The sequence below is a fragment of the Vombatus ursinus genome, unplaced genomic scaffold (genome assembly GCF_900497805.2).
Source record: "Vombatus ursinus unplaced genomic scaffold, bare-nosed wombat genome assembly UNPS02014798.1, whole genome shotgun sequence".
Taxonomy (NCBI): Eukaryota; Metazoa; Chordata; class Mammalia; order Diprotodontia; family Vombatidae; genus Vombatus; species Vombatus ursinus.
In genome coordinates, this window is record NW_020954576.1 from 57,835,757 (window position 1) to 57,856,519 (window position 20,763).

Sequence of the window (20,763 nt, forward strand, 5' to 3'; positions counted from 1 at the left end):
TGTATGTATACAGACTCATGTGGGCATGCATATATGTGTATACACACATCCATCCATCTATCTATCTACCTATCTAGTACATAGTTGTCTGCTCCATTAGACTGTGACATCCTGGAAAGCTAGGACAGTTCTGCCTTCTTTTAAAAATTCTCAGTGCTTAGCATAGTATTTGGCATTATCACAAGTGCTTCATCAAAGCTTATTTACTTGATTTTGTGTTAAGTTCAAAATTTAAAAAAAAATTTTTTTTAATCCCTTCCCTTCTCCCTGGGTTTCCATGACACCCTCTCCTGGCTCTCTTCTTGCCTGTCTGGCTGCTCCTTTTCTAATCTCCTTTGCTGGATCTTCATCCTCAGGAAAGGTAGCCCAGTGTTAAGAGCATTGGCTCTGGAGCTGGAGGATGTGGGTTCAATTGTCAAACATTTAATACCTGAAATAACCTTAGGCAAGTCATCTAACCAGCCTAGGCTTTAGCTTCCTCATCTATAAAACTAAGGCGGGGGTAGGGTAGGGAGGGGGAGTTTTTGGACTAAATGGTCTCAGGGGGTTTCCAGCTCTAGTTCTATGATCCCATGTCCTACCTCCTAACTGTGGGCGTCCAACACAGTTCTATTCTGGGCCTTCCTTTTTCCTCTTACACTTTCTGGTTCTAAATCTATGATATTATGACCCTTTCTTGGCCATCTCAACAGCTCCCCTAGATTCAATTATGATCTCTATGAAAGATGATTCCCAGCTCTTTCCTGAACTCCATTCCCACATCTCCAAACACATGAGATATCTCCAAGTGGATGGGACAGCCTATTGTGGCAACTGAATTAAAATAGGCATGTCCAAGAGAAAAATGATTATCTTTTCACCAAAACCTGCCCCTTCCCCTAACTTCGCTATTCTTGCTGAGAATCCATCATCATCCTTCTAAGACACTAAGGTTTACAACCCCGGAGTTACTCTGGAATCTTCACTTTTCCTTCCGCCCCTTATAGCCACCCAATGGTCAAGTTTTACTGGAAGTACTGATTTTACCTCATCACCTCACCCGGACAACTGCAATCCCCTGCTAAGTGGTCTCCAGTCTCAAAACTCTTCTCTCAGATCCATCCTTCACATACCCGATAAATAGATATTCCTAATGAAGCTGTCTGATCTGATCATGTCACTCCTCTGTTCAAGAAACTTCAGGGGCTCCTTAATGTTTCTAGAATTAAATAGAAACTCTTCTGGTTGGGACTGAAAGCCCTTTGCCATCTGGATCCAACATTTTTTCCGAGCTGATTTCAATTATTCCCCATCATGTACAAGCCAAAATGGGCCACTTGCAATTCCTTATATATGACATTCCATCTGCTGTCTCCATGAGTCTGAACAAGTTGTTTCTTATGTCTCACCTCTATCTACTATAGTTCCCTTCAAGGCTATGCCCAAGGGCTGCCTTCTGTCTGAGGCTTTTCCTGACGTTCTCTCTCACCTCCCTCCATCCTGATTATTTTGTATTTACCTTATGTTGATTTATCAGTGTGAGCTGACACCCTCACCTCCTATAGAATGTAAGCTCTCTGAAGGTAAGAATTATTTTGTTTTTTGCCTTTGTATTCCCAGTGCCTGGCACATAGCAGACACTAAAGAACTGATTATGGAATTAATGACAACAATGGGATAGAATTAAATTGACATGGGTCAAAATAGATTCAGATTAAACATTACTTCATATTACAGACACATACCGCCTTTTAAATCAGCTGAAGCCCCCACGTACTGAAAGTTATCCATATTAATGACATCAATGATAGGTGACACAACCCGGGTCTTGTCCTAAAATAAATATTGGATTTGGGGGAAAAAAACCACAAGTAAATAAGTTATTCAAAACACAACACAGAGAAAAGCATTATTAATGTTACACAGAAACAAGGCAAATCAACAGATCCATTATCTGCCAAGCCTTTTTGGTGTATACACATTAAACGCCCATTCCTTGTCTCCCTCACATTTATGTTATTCATTACAATTTGAATACCATACTGATAATAATTCATTGAAAATAAAAAAAAATAATCTATCCTGGATGACTCAGACATTCACCTGCCTGAAGGCAGAGGGCTGGACTGGGAGATCTTTCCAGATACCTTTCCTAGTGACATAAATTAATGGAGCTTTCCAAAATGTCTAAATTATCATCAGAAAGTAGATTTCATTTTGACAGAATTTAGGCTCAACCTGAATTAATTCAATTCAACAATGTGTTAGCTGATATGAAACAGAAGCAGGGACACTACTCCTTGGACTTAAAATCTGATATGGACACACAGGCGGCACAGAGATGCAGCCATGCGAAGAATAAACTTCCATGGACACATCTGTGATATGAAAAGCGATAAGTGGCAGTGACAGAAAATGAACAAGGCAGCCTGTCTTCCCAGGATTTTATGAAAATATTTTCTTAGTCGTTTCACATACTCCTGCTGTCATTTTCTTGATAAGAGTTCATAATGACTTTTAATTGCTGACCTTTCCAAATTTTGACGTTAAACTGACATTGATTGCAAACATGAAACAGTTAGACTCTGCTTAGCTTGGAAGGACAACAAAAAGTTAATTTTCTCTCTAGAGCAATTAATTGAAGGACCATTTTGTTAGCCAGGATGATAAAGGACTTGGTCAAACAAATTAATAAGGAATGCTTGGTAATACCAAGCAAGGACTTGGTAGTGTAGCAAACAGGGCTTGGACTCTTCAGAACTGTCTCAAAGGTAGACACTTTCAAGAAAGAAATTAAGTCATGTAGGAGGTGGGGAGATAGAGAGAGGAAAAGAATCATGGAATGATGGATTGCAAAGAGTAAGAAAGTGTTTAAGTTCTATAGGAATACCACTCACATACATTTTACATGCATGTATGCATGCATGTATGTATGGAATATAAAGAGAAAAACACAAGTCATCAGTTGGAACTTTAAAAATACTTCACTGAATTTGGGGACAACTTAAAAGTCAATTTTTTAAGTTTATAGGTTTTGGTGGTAAAAATTTTGCAGACTGCAAAGACTGACCTATGTTCTATCTAGCTATTATCAGAGACTAGAGCCACTTACTTGATCATTCTTCTTCATAAGAGGACTAGGGGGAGGCATTATAGACAGCCATCTAGAGTCCAACACACATTGATGCATAAGGGGCACTTTCTAAAATTATGATTAAGGCCTGTCATGATCTAAATTCCTAAGACGGAGAGGACAGAATCCCAAGGGCTGGAGCAGACAAAATATTTTTCCTTGTAGCCTCTGATGATCTATTAGCGACTTCTGTTTATTCAGGCAACTGTTCATGTAAATCACTAACTTCTCCAGTAAACTAACTATACCACAAAGAAAAGATTCCCCCAGAGCAAAGCTAATAATGATGATGATAATAATAACAGTAAAAATAATAATAATAACTTGCATTTATATAGTGCTTTATGGTGGGCAAAGTGCTTTACAAATATTATCTCATTTTATCTTCACAACAACCCTGGGAGTTAGGCCTTATTAGGCAGCTAGATTTGGAGTCAGGAAAAGTACCTGCTAGCTGTGCCACTCTGGGCGAGTCTCTCAATCTATCAGCCTCAGTTTCCTTATGTGCAAAATGGAAATAATAATAGCAACTGCCTCCCAGGGTTATTTTAAGTATAAAATGAGATAATTATTAAAGTGCTACAGAAATACTGTTATTATTATCCCTATTTTATGGATGGGAAAATCGAGGCAGACAGAGGTTAAGTGACTTGCCCAGGGTCACACAGCTAGTGATTGTCTAAGGCAAGATTTGAACTTGGGTTTTCCTAATTCTAGGTCTAGGGCTCTGTCTACTGTACAACCTTTAGAATTAGACCGTAGTGTCAATATCATATGGTTATTTCTTTTGGAAGTCAGATGAAAAACACAGGATTAGCATCATAGGAAGTTCCATGGAGTTAGAAGCCAGAAAGAAAACTAATCATCAAAAGTTGAATAGGCAGAATGATTTGCTAGTACACTAGAACTGTCCTAAGTGTCTTCACAGATTTGCAGAGTCGGAATGGCCTTCAGTGATCTAGTCCCCTATACAACATGGCCCATGAGTGGCCACCAAGCCTTTGTTCAGAGTCTTAAGGCAGAGAAGTGAGGCCAAGTGGTTCCCTTATTAGAAGAGTGAAATCTACTTCAATCTTAAAGCCACCATTCAATTAAGTCAATTACTCATTACTTTGGATAAAATGTGAATTTGTTAACATTAACATCTTAATCACCTGACATTCTGATCACCTGTGCCACTTGTTTAATGTTTGGAGGACAGGGAGAATTTCATGTTTTGGCAAGGAGAATTCCATGTCACTATGCCCAGGAGAACCCTGGTTATAATTTTAGTTGCTGAGCTAGAGTAGTGATTGACATTCTACTCATGTCACGACCCTCTGATCCCCTGCCAATGCTTTCCTTAGTTACCCAGAGACAAACTAACTCTATTTTTGTACTTTTACAGTATCCTTTTTCTTTTCATTAATCCATGGCAAATTTCTTGTCAAGTGTTTGTGGTGAATGAGGAATTAAGCAGAATGGCAAGCATGACAGAAAGAGAAATGAGAAGATGACAAAGAGTAACACAGTTAGTTGCTGTAAGACAGAGGTGTTACACTCATGGCCCAGGGGCTACATGTGGGCCACACCAATCCTGAATGCATCCCAAACCACATGAAAGTGTAAATGGGAAACAGCTAACAAAATAAACAAAAATACATTGAAATACAGATTTTAAAACTAAACTTGTTCTTGTCCTTTAGGGATCCTTACATACAGATTAGCGGCTTCTACTTAAGTCTGACATCGCTGCTATAAGACCTAGAGCACACATAATGTAAATCAGCAGGTGACCTATTGAAGGGTGGCGGACCCAACTAGACCCCACTCCTTTCTCCTTGAATCTGTCTTGGGTGCTTCTAGTGAAGAAGGACCCCTCCCGGATCACTGCTTTGTCGTGCATGGGCTTACACAACCCAATAAAACCATGAGCTACGCCAGGTATGGTTACCCAAGATGGACAGGTCACAGTGGACAGTTCCAACAAAAGGTGATGCACTGGAGAAGGAAATGGCAAACCACTCTAATATCTTTGCCAACAAAATCCCAGGGACAGTATTGGCACTGGCTACGGTCTGTGAGGTCATGAAGAGTGGAACATGACTAAAACAACAACAAGAAATCAAGAAGGGGTATGGTAGGAAATGGAGCCCTCGTGGACTGAAGAATGTACTTCGATGGTAGAGGTTATTGTCAAGATCTCTTTCTTACCTGAAATACTCATAAATGCTCCTTCTAGCCACAGCCTTTCCCTGAGGGTAAATGAAGGCCTTGACTTCTTCCCTAACAGACTACTCCACAGTTCACCTTAAAACTTCAGGTAAATAAAAGAGAGCCCCCCAGTAGAACAGGACTGCTCTACATAAAATGGAGGCTCTGACCCAGGCCTCGATCCCAACAGGTGAGAGTTCTGACCTTTCCTTTCCCCAGCTAGACTGTTTTTTTCATTTGGTTTAATGCAATAGTAAATGAATGCCACCAAAGATATTTCTTGCCTCATTTCACCCAACATAAACAAGCATCATGACCCGAGTGGCCCTCCAAGCCTTTGTGCCTTAGGGGTCTTCTTCACTCACCTCTGCTACCCTCTCCAGGAGGGGCTCCAGCCAATGCTCATTGCATTCACAATGACTGTCCAAGAACGTCAGGACTTTAGCCTGGGCTGCATCTGCCCCTCGGACCCGAGAGCGCATCAAGCCTGCGGGGGAGAGTTCAGAAGCTTGTCAGGGGAAGGAATCTATATTCTCTGTGAAAAACAACAAAAGTAATGTACGCTAGCAGACACCATTTATGCATTTCCCCCCACAAAACCTTTACAGCCCACTTGCAGGGCTGGAGGTTTCACATTCTGTGTCAGGCTGAAAGGATCAATACCACCCTGTGGTCATCAAAACAGCAGACTGTTTGTAGCTTTTTTTTTTTAAGGTAAAGAACCTACAGAGAGAACAACTGTCTTCTGAGAAAGGCTGTCACATGATTAAAGGCTGATGGATACATCAACAGAAACAATAATTTTAAAAAAACTCTCTTGCAAAGAGCAAACAGACAGGGTTTGCTCATTAACTGGGCTCGGAGACTTGTTATCTATACTCTTGAAGTGTCAATAGCTGCTGATCTTTCATAGTGCTAATTTAGTAATAGAAATTGCAAATTTTTCTGTTCTTCTAAGATTTAACATATATCAGCTTATACATACATATCACATGGCATGTATATACATGATACGATATATGTATGTAGGTATATGTATTCACACATTAAGATTCAGTTATAAGGCCCCTTTGTCATAACACAAAATCAATTATGTTGTGGGTCAAATCATGTAACTGCAAACTGCAATGTGAAGCAGAAGTGTCAGACACATGGCCCACTGCATGAAGCCTACAACGCTACAGAGTAAGGCAGGAACCCAATTAAAATGTAATTGGAAAATATTTACCAAAATAAATAAAAATACAATAAAACATGGATAGCAGTATATTACATGTTAAAACTAAGTCAATAGGCAGCCCTCAGGGATCTTTACGTATGGATTAGTGGCTCCTGTTTCTATTTGAGTTTGACACCACTGTTATAGAGTATTTCTCTCTGACTATTACAATCATTTCCTTCAAAACGACTGTAATTGTTCCCTGACCCCACAGTCACAATGGATTTCTAGTGCACATACTGTCCTTTGTATATAAAAATACTGCTACTGATTTACTATCAGAAAGGGCAGGACATATTTTAAGGGTTTTTTCCCCCCTCAGGAGGAGAATATGCATTTTCTTTGATGCTTAGTTGGCCCACCTTGTGAATGAGGCACACCTTGGTAAGTGATATAGTCTTTGGTGACGAAACAAAGGGAAGGTGGTTGGCTCCACCTGAGGGTTAAGTTCATGACCTCTGTCTCAGTAACACCAAACTCAAACCCACTGAATTACCTGGTCACACACACAAATGCTGAGCATTTTATATGTATTTTACAGGTCTTGAGCAGAATCTGATTCTCTTTGTGTTGACAGGGGCTCTCCCCATTTGAATTATGCCAACTCATCAAACTGTGAACAAATTTACACATTAAGACAGCGGTTCTTAACCTGGCATCCATGAATTTGTTTTTTAAATAATGTGGCAACTGTATTTCAATATAATTGGTTTTCTCTGCAATCCTATATGGTTTAATTTATTCCTTTAAAAAACGTTATTCTGAGAAGAAGACCATAAGGTCCACTGTCACAGAGGTCTTTGACACTAAAAATGTTAAGAATCCCTGCCTTAAAAGCAATCTTTTAATTTCTAAATATTTTACCCCAATAGCACTCACTGAAAAGAGTGGCTATTAATTTTGTTACTAATATTAAATTATCAGTGCTTAAAAATAACAATTGTTACCACTTTACTCCCTTATAGTGGGCAGTAGTAAGATAGGAAAATATGTCTCAGCTTTAGTAGATAATAAAAAAATGTAAAGTACGCTATCTTTTGTCTAGGTTGTTTGAACATGAAAATGGGGCATCCAGTCATAAAATTCTGATTTGTTTGAAGCTTCAGAAGGTTTCAAAGAGGAAGGGCCAGATTTGAGGCATTGACTATAATATGTACTTTTCAAACCAACAGGATTTATTAGGAAGTAGAATTAACGAAGGCCATGAAATCGATTCATTCCATTTATAGACTAGTTCAGTGTCACATGGTAGGGGAAAAAAATTTCTTCCCTGGCCACAGCTTTGACCTCTAATCCGAACTGGTTATCTTGCAAATGGGTACTATTGCCCCAGGGGGGAACAGAAAACAGACCATATACAGAATGAATCAAGGCAAACTCATCACGACTCCAGGGGAAAAAAAAAAATCTTAGCTCTGTCATCTTTGTATTGAACAGTCTTCCATAAAAAAAACAACTCGATAGCTAAAAAATTTCTCCAAACTGTGAATGAACAAGGTATCCAATCATCAAGCTCCCAAGCAGCTCTGAGAGATGAACAGCTGACTGGATGTTAATTGCACAGTATTTTAAGCTTCTTCTTTGGATGTTTCCATGTTTTACTCCTGCCTTTGGAAAAATCTTGCTTATGGCTGTCAATAAAGAATGTTCAATGATCCTAACTACCACACAGGGAAGACTGACAGCAGCTCATAAGGCAGGAATTTGTAAAACTGAAAAAGCAAGCAAATGGGAATGTACTTTTCTTTCTTCAGATGCGTCACTTTCACCTAGCTGTCAAATTCAAACGCCATTTATAAATAAAAATCAGATGCTTGAAGCAAGAAGTCATTAGATTTGCCATTTCTAAATCTTGAGTCTTTTCATCTAAATTCTAATACCTGAGGGACTGCTGACTAATCAAGGCTTCATAGATGATGAGAGGACAATTTTCCAAAGGAGAAAAGGTAGAATCCAAATAGAATTGTTGTCATAATTAAGAGTGAGGTTTTCAGTGCCATACCAATCAAACTACCAAAAAATTATTTTATGGAGCTAGAAAAAAATCAGTAACAAAATTCATCTGAAAGAACAAATGGTCCAGAATATCAAGGGAACAAATGAAAAGAAATGCAAGGGAAGGTGGTATACCTGTACCAGATCTTAAACTGCATTATAAAGCAATCATCAAAACTACTTGGTACTGGCTAAGAAATACAGTGGTGGATTAGTGGCACAGGCTAGGTATGCAAGACACGACCGTCAATGACTATAGTAATCTACTATTTGATAAATCCAAGGACTCCAGCTTCTGGGATAAGAACTCATTATTTGACAAAAACTGCTGGGAAAACTGAAAAATAGTATGGCAGAAACTAGGCATAAACCAACATCTTATACCCTATATCAAGATAAAGTCAAAATGGGTACATGATTTAGATATAAAGACTGATACCATAAGCAAACTAGGAGAGCAAGGAATAGTTTACTTTTCAGATCTATGGAGAAGGGAAGAATTTACGACCAAACAAGAGATTACATTAAATTTAAAAAGTTTTTGCACAAACAACGCAACCAAGATTAGAAGGGAAGCAGAAAGCTGGGAAACAATTTTTACAGCCAGCGTCTTTGATAAAGGTCTCATTTTTAAAATATATAAAGAACTGAGTAGAATTTATAAGAATATAAGTCATTTCCCAATTGATAAATGGTCAAAGGATATGAATAAGCAGTTTTCAGAGAAAGAAATTAAAGCTCTCTATAGCCATATGAAAAAAATACTCTAAATCACTACTGATCAGAGAAATCCAAATCAAAAGAACTCTGAGGTACCACATCACACCTATCAGATTGACTAACATGACAAAACAGGAAAATGATAAATGTTGGAGAAGATGTGGGAAAACTGGAACACTAGTGCATTGTTGGTGGAGTTGTGAACTGATCCAGCCATTATAGAATGCAATTTGGAACTATGCCCAAAGGGCTACAAAACTGTGCATACCCTTTCGCCCAACAATACTACTTCTAGGTCTGTATCCCAAAGAGATCATAAAAACAAGAAAAGGACCCACATGTACAAAAATATTTATAGTAGCTCTTTTTGTGGTGGCCAAGAATTGGAAATTGAGAGGATACCCGTTAATTGGGGAATGGCTGAACAAGTTGTGATATATGAATGTAATGGAATAATATTGTACCATAAGAAATGATGAGCAGGCAGACTTCAAAAAAACCTGGAAAGACTTACATGAACTGATGCTGAGTGAAATGAGAAGAACCAGGAGAACATTGTACACGGTAACGGCCACACTGTGTGATGACTGACTTTGATAGATTTTTCTCTTCTCAGCAAAAGACTCATGATGGAAAATGCTATCCACAACCAGAGAAAGAACTATGGAGTCTGAATGCAGATGGAATCTACTCTTTGCTCTCCTTTTCCTTTGTCATTTTGTTTTTTGCTTCATTCTTGTGGTTCCTCCCATTGCTTCTAATTGTTCTTTACATCATAACTAATGGGAAAATATGCTTATAAATAGAGCCTATATCAGATTGCATGCTGTCTGGGGGAGGGGGGGAAATGGAGGGGGAGAAAATTTAAAACTCAAAATCTTACAGAAGTGAATGTGGAAAACTAAAAATAAATTATTTTTAAAAAAGAATGAGGTTTTACTATGCAATGGATTAAGCTTTTCATGTATTTACCTGATTTGAAAACAGTTTTGAGTGCTATACACATACACAGATCAGACACAGGAAGCCAAGATATGGTCATTTTTCTTTTCATTAAGCTAAAATATGTTGAGTTCAATAATAACTAAAAATATAGACACAATTACACTTTGTTGGCAAAACAAAGTCCTGTTAAAATGATCAGGCTGTTTAGAAAAATAAGTCAGTAAACAATCTACCTTCTCGCCGATCATTTCTAAGAACCCGCACTTTCTCAATCTTCCCCAAGAGAGCACCATCCTCAGCTGAAAAGGGAAAAAAAAAACCCAAGAGATTCTGAAACTGAGCTTTATAAAGATGTGTTTTATTGTAAGTATAATCAACTCTTGATTATCTAAGGGCTGCTGAACAGTCTGTACATCATACAGTCACATCCCCGACCCACTGCCCTCCCTTTTGACTATTTCACTATTCATTATACAGCAAGGGAAAAAAAAATAGTCATAGTACTTACGATCATTACTGTAGTCATCTACCAATATGATTTCTTTTATGAGATTGGGGGGACTTTTCTTAAGCACACTGAAGAGGGAAGGAAAAATATTACATGGTCTTCCATGGGTATGGAATTTATTGGTTCTGAATTTACTCTTCCATCCCCAATCCCAACCAACAACTATCAGTCACACATTGCCTTTTGAAAGCATCATATAGGACAATGGATTGGACTGCCTCACCTGACTACGGTCCTCAGCAAGGCCGACCTGGCTTCATTGTGGAAAGTGATTACCACACTGGTGGCTGGTAAGTCTACTCGCCACTGCTTTCGCTGACACCTGAAAATAAAGAGAGGCAACAATCGTCAGTACACCATAAGATATTAATGATCTCCTAAAGGTAGGAAGATGTTCATCTAGCTGAGAAGAATGACTACTAATGGATTTTACATTTACAAAACTTCTTTATAAAACTTTTCCAAGGTAGAAGAGGAAAACAAATATCTGTTGATAAAGTTGGACTTCTTCTGTTTTGAGGCATTTATGCATTACAAACATCATATACGGCATTTGGCTCTAAATGAAGACACTAGACACACCACAGATCACAATTTCTGCTCTGGCCAACTAAGATGTAGATTTTCCTTTACTCCCATCAGGCCATGACCAGATTCCTAGGCATACAGGCTAAATCTTGGTGGGAAAAGTGAAGGTGAATAATGAATAGAAATTTGACATTCCAATCAATATTGCTAGAAGCAATGGAGTTACTTTCAACCCAAATCTCCAAATAGAACTTAGCCTAAAGAACAAGCCTCCCAGGTGAGGATGCAGAATTCTGCTGGGACCAGGTAATTCAGAAATCCAGTCTCAACAAATGTGGAAATGTTTGTTGTATCATTAATATCGTCATCCATAGGATAATAGTAGAGTAAGAGAATTTGGGTCTTGTGTGTAATAGTTTGGAGAGATAATACAATCTTGGTGTGTTTTTAGTTTAAAAAAAGTCCTGAGATTTACCTTCCTTTGTAGACATGCTTTCATGTCCCACCATAGCAAGGATGTGAGCCTGGTTTGTCAAAATCTATGCCAGAATGGCACAAGCATGTCCTCTCAATTAGCAAGGCTTCAAGTACTGGCTGGCAATGGAGTGTATTTCTATTACCCAAGTACCAACTTACCTAAATTCAGAAATGGTCCACCACCAGAAAGTTATCTACAAGGTGATGAATTTCTATCAGTCTCAAAAACCCATAAATACTAAGGCAAGGAAGACTTGTGATTTGCATCAGAGAAAAGAGTACCTATTCTGATGAAATCAGGGATTTGCTGGAGTACTTGAAATTCATCAATAGAAGATGCCACATAACAAGAAAAGAGCAAATCATCTCACCAGCCTCAAGTACAATCTCCTTCTTGAATCATCTAAGTCAATTGTCCTAAGTAGGTTTTGTAGACCATGGATGGTGCTTAATGAGTTTCTTAGGTGCAAAGAAAAGATCAGATGCTGTCTGGGTGATGATCCCAGTCAGTCTAAGGAAAAGAGAATAGAGAAGTGGAAGGAGGGAGTTGCTTTTAGTGATAAGTCTTTTATAGGAAAGAAACGTACAGACTGCATTTTGAGAGCATTAGGCAAAATCAATGGTGGCAATACTACCACTCTCCACTGCCAATACAGGAAGAGGAGCACACAGATGAATCCCACATGAGTGGATGAGTTAAATGATCCCAGAAAAGACTACTGGGAATCTTTTGCCCTAGTGAATTAATTTTCCAGCTGAGTCATTTGAAAACCACTGATTAATGTGAAAAGAGGGGTGCAGCCTGTTGCAGGTTACCAACAGTTATTCACCTCTCTTATAGTTTGCTGTCATTCAGTGTGAACACTTCTGCCAGCATTTACAAGGGGTTTGTAGCAACTCAAAGTACTAAGGAGGAAAAAAAAATCTTCCACGAGACCAAAAATTTACAAAGGGTCCTTTCCTTCTCCAGTTTTTAATCACATGCAATTCACTACCTTCCCTTCCCCTCCCAACCCCAAATGTCTGGCCCATAATTTGAAGATACTATGATTATGATATCTACAATTTAAATAAATGAGAGTTGGTGGGGGACAAAAAGATGGTAAAAGGGATAAGAATTATCTTTTGAAATCAGACAAGATCAAGACATATTTAATTCACAAAGAATAAAAGTGGTCATTCTAAACAGGTGCTTGGACAATATCCAGCAAATTTCTATGCATGGGTGCACTGTAAAGGAAAATGTATAGCAGACCCCAGCTAATGTGCACTAATGACTGGGAGATCTCCTTCAGATGAGCAAATTTTGTAAATTAGCAAGTAAAGCAGCACAATTAAAAAGCAATAAATGCCAGGATCATAGAATGGGTTTCCTCTGTTTATTTAGTTGTGTGGGTAGCTTGGTTTTAATTAATCGTGAGAAGGCAGCATAATGTACCACCAGTCACTCTCGGTTAAAAAAAAGCAATCTGAGTTGAATACTGTACCACATTACAGCTTCTGGCCTCTAAATCTTTACTGGAAAGCAAATACACAGGCTAGCCTTCTTGGTGAGAATCACCATACTGGTAGATTAAGTAAGCAAAAATTTGCAAGGTTCAACTATAAACCAATTAACCAAAGAAAAGTCATCTAAAAGGAGCCAATCTATGATATTAATAGGATAAGAACTTCCTATCATGAGGGGGCTGGAATATCCAGCGCAATTAGGCCCCACTTAACACAGTGAGAAGTGGTAAGATAAGTGGGCCCTAAACAGAATGATTTACAAAATGTAGGCTCAGGCATCTGCATTGGAATTAAAACAAAGAGAGGAGTATTTCTCATGCCAAGAGCATACAAAATTGACCCAATCAACCTCATATTCTTTCATTCTCATTCTCTCCCTGCAGGGATCACAGCTTCGATGGGTAACTGAAAGGCAGGAGGCACTAACTCCGTCTGCATTGTTCAGAAGGCATGGAGCTTGCATTACCACTTTGTATTCTTTCAGAGTGAGTGAGTGAGTGAGTGTGTGTGTGTGTGTGTGTGTGTGTGTGTGTGTGTGTGTGTGTGTATGAATTATTACAATACCTAGGGGAAAAACTCTTCAGTGTGTTGGACAGATCTTTTAGGGAGGATTTGTGGAAAGACTTCCCTATGGACAAGAGACATAGATGAGCTGCTACTTGCACCACTGTAGAGAGTACTTATTTTGATGAAATCAATGCATCCAAAGCACCACAGGTTTAGAGCTGGAAGGTACCTTACAGATCATCTAGTCCTCATTTTACAAGGGAAGAACTGGAGTCCAGGGAGATTAAATGACGGGGATTAAATGATTTGCCCAGGATCACAAGTGGTTTGCAAGGACAGGATTTGAACCCCTGTCCTGTCTTCAAATCTAGTATTCCTTCCACTGCATTATGCTGCCTCCAAAGTATTGAATCACATGTATACAAGCATACATGTACAAAACACATATCTGTCTCCTCTTCGATATCTGCCACTTGGGCATACGACTGTGAACTCAGTTTTGCTAGGCACTGTCAGATGTAAATTATAATAGTCATTTCACTTAAACGGGAGAGAGGAAAGGATGGGGAAGAAGGCCATTCATGTCATAACAATTAAGTTAACTAGACATTAATTTTTAAAAATTATTTTGGCTAATAGAGCATACATGCACACACATACACACACATGCAGTAAGCTTTAATATCCAGTCAAAAATGTCATTGACTGTGGAAAACTTCTTTATGATGATAAAAAGAGGCTGAAGAATGAGCACATTTATCAGTTAAACAGAGGTATCCCTGACAACCAGTCTTGATCATTCTGTAGCTAGGAAAAGAATGTCTAATAGGAGAGGCAACAATGAATCCTGGTAATTTGACAGAAGCCAGAGTCTAGCTCATATCCACTTTTATACCTGAGCCTTCTGTAATGGTAACTGTTGGTTATTAGAAGTCAGCAGTAGCAAAAGCCTATAGTCAGTTCTGCTCTCTGGTGCCAAAGGAAGAAGAATGATTGGCCTAATTCAGTGTTTAGGGACTGCTTGTCAATGATATCTGAGTGATATCTAACAGAGCTGTACCTAGGAATTCTGGTACATGGGGAAAATTCAGTTTGGAAGAGAAGGAAGAAGTGGCAGACATGGAAAGAGATATCAGATATGGAATACAAGGCCCTGTGGAGGATCTGATCTTGTGATGGTGGCCTGAGTCTAGCTGAGGGAACAGGAGCACTTGTTAAGTGGAGGACTGGTAGACCAGAGGTCTACCCTAAGAAAGAAATCTCCCCTCCCTACCATGCTTGAGCTCTGGTGCATAAACTTAGTATCTCCATTCTAGTTGTGACCAAAAGGGTAAAGTACTCAGAGTCCTGGTAAAACCAGTACCTAGTTACTAGGCAATATCAATTACGCCATGTTTATTTTTAACACTTCAATGTCCAGATCATTCTCATAAATAAATGATATGAAAAGAGAATTTCTAATTATGGAATTTGGACTTCACATTTGAGCAATTCAGCACAATTTAATAAACATTCCATAAACGGTTATTATAGACAAGACACTGGACTAAGAACTAAAGATACAAAGTCTACTATCAAGGAATTTTTAAATGATGAGGGGTGGAGGTGGGGGAGTAGAGAAGAGACATCCACATAAATAATCATGAAAAAAGAAAGTGTTAGGAGAACTTTAAAGAGGGAGGGAGTCATGATTTTCATTAGGACCTAGGGTGGGGAAGGTTTCATGGAAAAGGGACCACCTGAGTTAGCCCTTGAAAGAAGGGTGGCATTTCAACAAGCGGAGTGTTCCAGAAATCAGGGATAGTGTCTCAAGGATACAACAGAGCAGCCAGTTAGACTGGAATGTAGATCGTATGAAGAGTTGTAATGTGAGATGTCTGGAAATTTAGGCTAGAGTGAAGGGTTCTGAACGCCAGGATCAGGAGTACATCCTTTATTTGATAGCCAATGGCAAGCCACTTAAGACTTCTGAAAGGATAAATGACATGATTCTATATCAGCACATCAGGCATTTAATACATTTTAATTTGAATTGAATTGAATATAAACAGAACAGTGTGTTAAAATGATTATACAAATAGCAATGTGAAGGATGGATTGAGTAAGAAATAGGAGTACCAGTTAGAAAACTATTACAACGATTAAGGAGTCTTAATCTGGGATCCATAAACTTTGTTTTTTAAAAAATATTTTTATAATGATATTTTCAATATAATTGGATTCTTTTGTAATTCCATGTATTTTATTTTATGCTTTAACCCCCCCCCCCCCAACTACTACTGTGAGAAGAGGTCCATAGGCTTCACCACACTGCCAAAGGGGTCTGGTACAAAGAACCCCTGGTCTAAGTGAAAAGGAAGGAAGGTCTACGCTGGGGTGGTTGCAGTAAAAACGGAAATGAATAGATTTCAAGAGATGCTACTGAGGTGTACTCTACAGTGGCAAGTGATTGGATACATGGAGTGATGGTGAAAGGAAGAATCAAGAGTGACTGGGACGATGAAAGTGCTATCAAGAGAAATAGAGGAGTTAGGGTGTGGGAAGACTTTTGGAGAAAGAAAACAAGTCTAGCTTTGTTTTGCTTGGCTTGAAGTGTTGCCAACATATCCAAACAGAATGAGAGAGGCAGGGACAGATAAAGATTTGGGAGATGTCTGCAAGGAAATGGTAACTGATATCATGGGAATAGAGGACTCAGCTCCCAAACCACTTCTTGCAGGAGGCCTTTCTTGGTCCTCACCCTCTACTAGTGCCTTCTTCCCCAAGGTTATTATCTTCATTTGATGTTTTTGTAGGTATAAATTATCTCTCCAGTTAGAATGGAAGTTCCTTGAGTGCTGAGGCTACTTCCTTTTGGCTTTTGTATCCCCAGCACCTAGCATGGTGCCTGGCACATAGTAAATGCTTAATAAATGCCGACTGAGTGAATAATTTATGGAAGAGATATTCAGGAGAGGGCAAAGAGAAGAGGGCTAAGAAGAGAAACCTGAGAGCAACCTACATCTAAAAAATGAAAGGAGAAAGAGGAATTGACAGATCAAACAGAGAAAGGTCATTCAGAGAAAGAACTAGAAGAATGCAGTGTCACAGAAGCAAAGGAAGGAGTCAATCCACAGGGACAGGCCACAATACTGGTCCACACAGCAGCCATTTAGTTTTCTTCCTTACCAATCACACTCTGATTCTAATGATGGTATAAAATACGGCTGTGAGAGGTCCACAGTGTCAAATCTAGTAAAGACGTTGAGGAGAAGACAAAAAGGGGGATACTGAATTCAGCAATAAAGATATTATTAATGACCTTAAGAGAGAGCTGTGTCAGTAGTAGTGGAGGCAGGAGACAGATTTCAAGGGGTTCAGGAGTGACTGGGTAGTAAAGAAGTAGAGGTTAAGATTTATCAAGGGTCTCCTAAACACTTCAGTAATAATTCCTCAAAGGCCCTCTAGAAATCTTACCTCTTTGACAAATTTTCCCAACAAGCAAGATGCTAAAAGTGTCCTTCCAAAATCCATACACATTACCCAGCATGACACGAATGAATGCTAATCAAATCTATTGTCTCTCTTTCAGTTCCTTTCCCTTCTTCCTTCCCCTGCTTCCCCCATCCCCCCAATAATTTTCTCTGTCAGCCAATTCCTTGATTTGGGGACTGATTAGCTAGCTGCTTTATCCAGCTCATGCCCTTTGGTTCTCTTTAGTTTTCTGGTTATATTTCACTGCTCAAGTGCACATCCATCCAAGGATAGAAGAGAAATGAAAGAAGGAGAAATTCTTAATTATTCAATTTCACTGCTTGTTGGTAGTGATGGTAAATGGCTTAGAGTAAAGGCCGACAGCAAATGACTAAAATGAGATCTGAGGATTTCCATTACCTAAGCTGTGCCTTCTTCCCAATTACCAATGCTAATTGAGAGATGGCTCTGTATCTGAATTAGCTTTGATTTGTTGTGGTGTGTGCGTGCACGTGTGTTTTGGGTGGAGAACACAGGAAAGAGAGGAGGAAAGTATAAAAGCATAACCAGAGCTCATTATTGGCAGAGAAGAACAAAGTGTTTCAGACACAAACTTTTTTCAGTCAAAGCAGGCATGGCCCAGGCTTGCTGGAAATGATTTCGTCCAGTCACATTATTGCTGCCACTGTGGCACTACCAACCATGCAACCCACCTCTCAACCTTCTCTGCATCATCACTGCAATGGCAGCAGGAAAATTTAAGAACTCTTCAAGTGAAAGCAGGCATAAATACCAGCTTAAAGGAATAACCTGAGAGATGGTCTAAGACCCCGTGGGTGGTCTGGATCCCATTTGACAATGATGTTTTTAAGTGCATAAAATACAAGTAGGGTTACAAAGGAAATCAATTATGTTGAAATAAAATTATCAAAATATTAAAAGGACAAATTAGTGGGCCCGTTATATCCACAGACCTCTTGGGGGCAGTCCATCGACCCTTGGTTAAGAATCCTTGGTCTAAGAGAAAAGGTTTTCTCCTCTCTACTATCTCCTCTCTCTCCTTTCCCAGAGGCTCTCATATTGCCAGGCTATTGCTAGGTATGAAGAGAACTGGGCTTTTCAGTTTAATTGTCTCTGTTGAGATCGGCTCCTTGAGCTACAGCCTATGTCTATCCAATTTGTTCTGTACAATCCCTAGCGTGGCATCCCATGCAGGAGAGTGTCTAGTCAACATGATCCACTGCTAATGATTTTAAATCTTATATGCCACAACATTATTATTGTGGGTCCTCAAACAGTCCTCCTCATCCATAACCATGACTGGTCACTTAGCAGCCCCAGTATACTGAGCATCATATAAAACACACACAATCAATATTTATTAAGCACTGACAATGTGAAAAATATAGTACCTGCTACTGAGAGGATACAAAAGAAATAGAAAGTGATATTCCTGCCCTCAAAGAGCTTACAATCCAGCTGCACAGGCCAATCAAACAACCAACTGAAGAACATATAATGGCAACATGCCAAGAAGCGCATACTGTACATTAGAATCAGAATATCTAAATCCTGGGCAGCATATGGATCTGATATGCCATTTAAGTTCTCTGAACCTCAGTTTACTCATCCATAAAATGGAATAAGAATGTTGATACTACCTACCTCAAAAGGGTGCTGTGAGGGAAGAGTTTTGTAAGCGTCTACGTGCTATACATGGAAATATGAGTTATTATTACTACCACCTGTCCCTAATCATTGGACTCATAATTGAATCATATTCAGCATACTTTTGGGAAACAGGGTCCACCGTGTGTAGAAAGGGGCTAGTGATGATAGGAAGGAAAAGCCAATCAACTGATTAATGACCAGGTGTCTGTCGAGAATGCAAGGGACAGTAAAACTCTCAATGTATGGTGTTCTAAGATATGGCTGCCATGGGATATAGGGCACAGGGCCTGTACCAATAATGCAGCAGCAGGGGCAAACTGTGACTTCCCTTGTCTCTTGTGCTGAGAGCCAATTTCAGGTTTCCAGAAATGATAAGGCACTTAAAAGTATTCTCCAGTCAACACACGCCCAGTTGGCCTTACTGGGACAAATTAAGATACAATCTTAATTTAATTAAGAAATTAAAAATCTCAAAATCTCAGACAGCAAATAAACCAGGTCAGGAAATTAAAAAGAAGAAAGAAAAACAAAAATGAACTTTAAACAGGCACAGTTTATCTCCTTAACTCCATTGATGACTGACTGGGAACTGGGGGAAAAAAAAAAGCACTTTGAAAACACCAGAAATCACGATGCTGCATCTTTTTTGGGAGTGTTTTCACATTTTAATGGCGATGTCTTAATGAAGGATCTTTTATTTATTTGAAGACAACTTTTTTATTTTATTTTTTTAATTTCCATTTACTTTTTTGTTTTCAACATTTACTTTCACAAGATTTTGAGTTCCAAATTTTCACCCCATCTTGCCCCTCCCCCCACCCCAAGATGGCATGCATTCTAAATACCCCTTCCCCTAGTCTGCCTTCCCTTCTATCTCTCCCCCCCTTCTCTTATCTCCTTCTCCTTCAATTTTCCAGTAGGGCAGGATGGATTTCTGTACCCCATTTCCTGTATTTCTTATTTCCTTCACAAGTTTTACTTTAAAGGAAGGGACCGGGCAGATTTGTTTTTAATGAATATTTTGCTTGGCTGGAGGCAGCCATGCAGAGGTGTCAGATACAAGTGTCCAGCAACACACCCAGTGCCACCTGAACCAGATTGAAATGTAACTGGGAAATATTTAACAAAATAAATAAAAATACAATAAGACACAGATAATGTTAATGGGCTTTTCTAAGTTAATGTGAGCCCACAGCATACGGACCAGTGGTCCCCCTTCTATTTGAGTTTGACGCCATTGCTGTAGTGGACACAGAAATCTAGGAGCCAGGAAGGCCAGGGTTCCAAACCCCTACCTCTGACATATGCTAGCTGTGGGGCCCTATCCAAGTCACTTAACCTTGCAGTGCTTTTGGTAGTTGCAAAGAAGGGGCTAGTTTGTATAGGTAGAGGTAGAGTTTCCTCATCTGGGGAGTTTTCTATACTAATGAAATCACCAATCTAGTACCCATCCCATGTCCTACTGCTGAGCTTTCCTACAGTACGATATTAAATGCAAGCTATATGTAAGCTCTTCATGGCCTGGCATATGCCCAGGCACACATTCAACCTAATGGGGCCCTGGGTTGCTTCTGGGGCAGTTGCGCATAGCTCCATGACTGTGGAGCTACAGGGATACATCTCCAGAAACTTAGCCAGGCAGCCTTTCAATCAGTAAATAGATATTGAGCACCTATTATGCACGAGGCACCCTGCTAAGCACTGGGGATATAAAAAAATGGCAAAGGTCCCTGCCCTCAAGGAGCTTACAATCCAATTGGGGAGATAATATGCAAAGAAATATATAGAAAGAAAGCAATTTAAAGGATACATAGGAAATAAGTAACAGAGGGAAGGCAGTAGAATTAAGAGGGGTTAGGTAAAGTTTCCAGTCAAAGAAGAGATTTTAGTTGGGACTTAAAGGAAGCCAGCTTGGGGGGGGGGGGG

General features: G+C 39.3%; 1 protein-coding gene across 1 annotated transcript in view; it reads right to left on the minus strand.

The window, feature by feature from the left end:
- Positions 1–20,763, minus strand: part of LOC114049909 (polypeptide N-acetylgalactosaminyltransferase 2) — a 250,497-nt gene that overhangs the window by 44,376 nt on the left and 185,358 nt on the right. Inside the window, exons 4-8 of the mRNA XM_027871357.1 lie at positions 10,916–11,014; positions 10,693–10,760; positions 10,418–10,483; positions 5,671–5,792; positions 1,725–1,812 (exon numbers count right to left, since the gene is read on the minus strand). Of these exons, the coding sequence (XP_027727158.1) occupies positions 1,725–1,812; positions 5,671–5,792; positions 10,418–10,483; positions 10,693–10,760; positions 10,916–11,014 (443 nt within the window). The remainder of the gene's footprint in view (positions 1–1,724; positions 1,813–5,670; positions 5,793–10,417; positions 10,484–10,692; positions 10,761–10,915; positions 11,015–20,763) is intronic.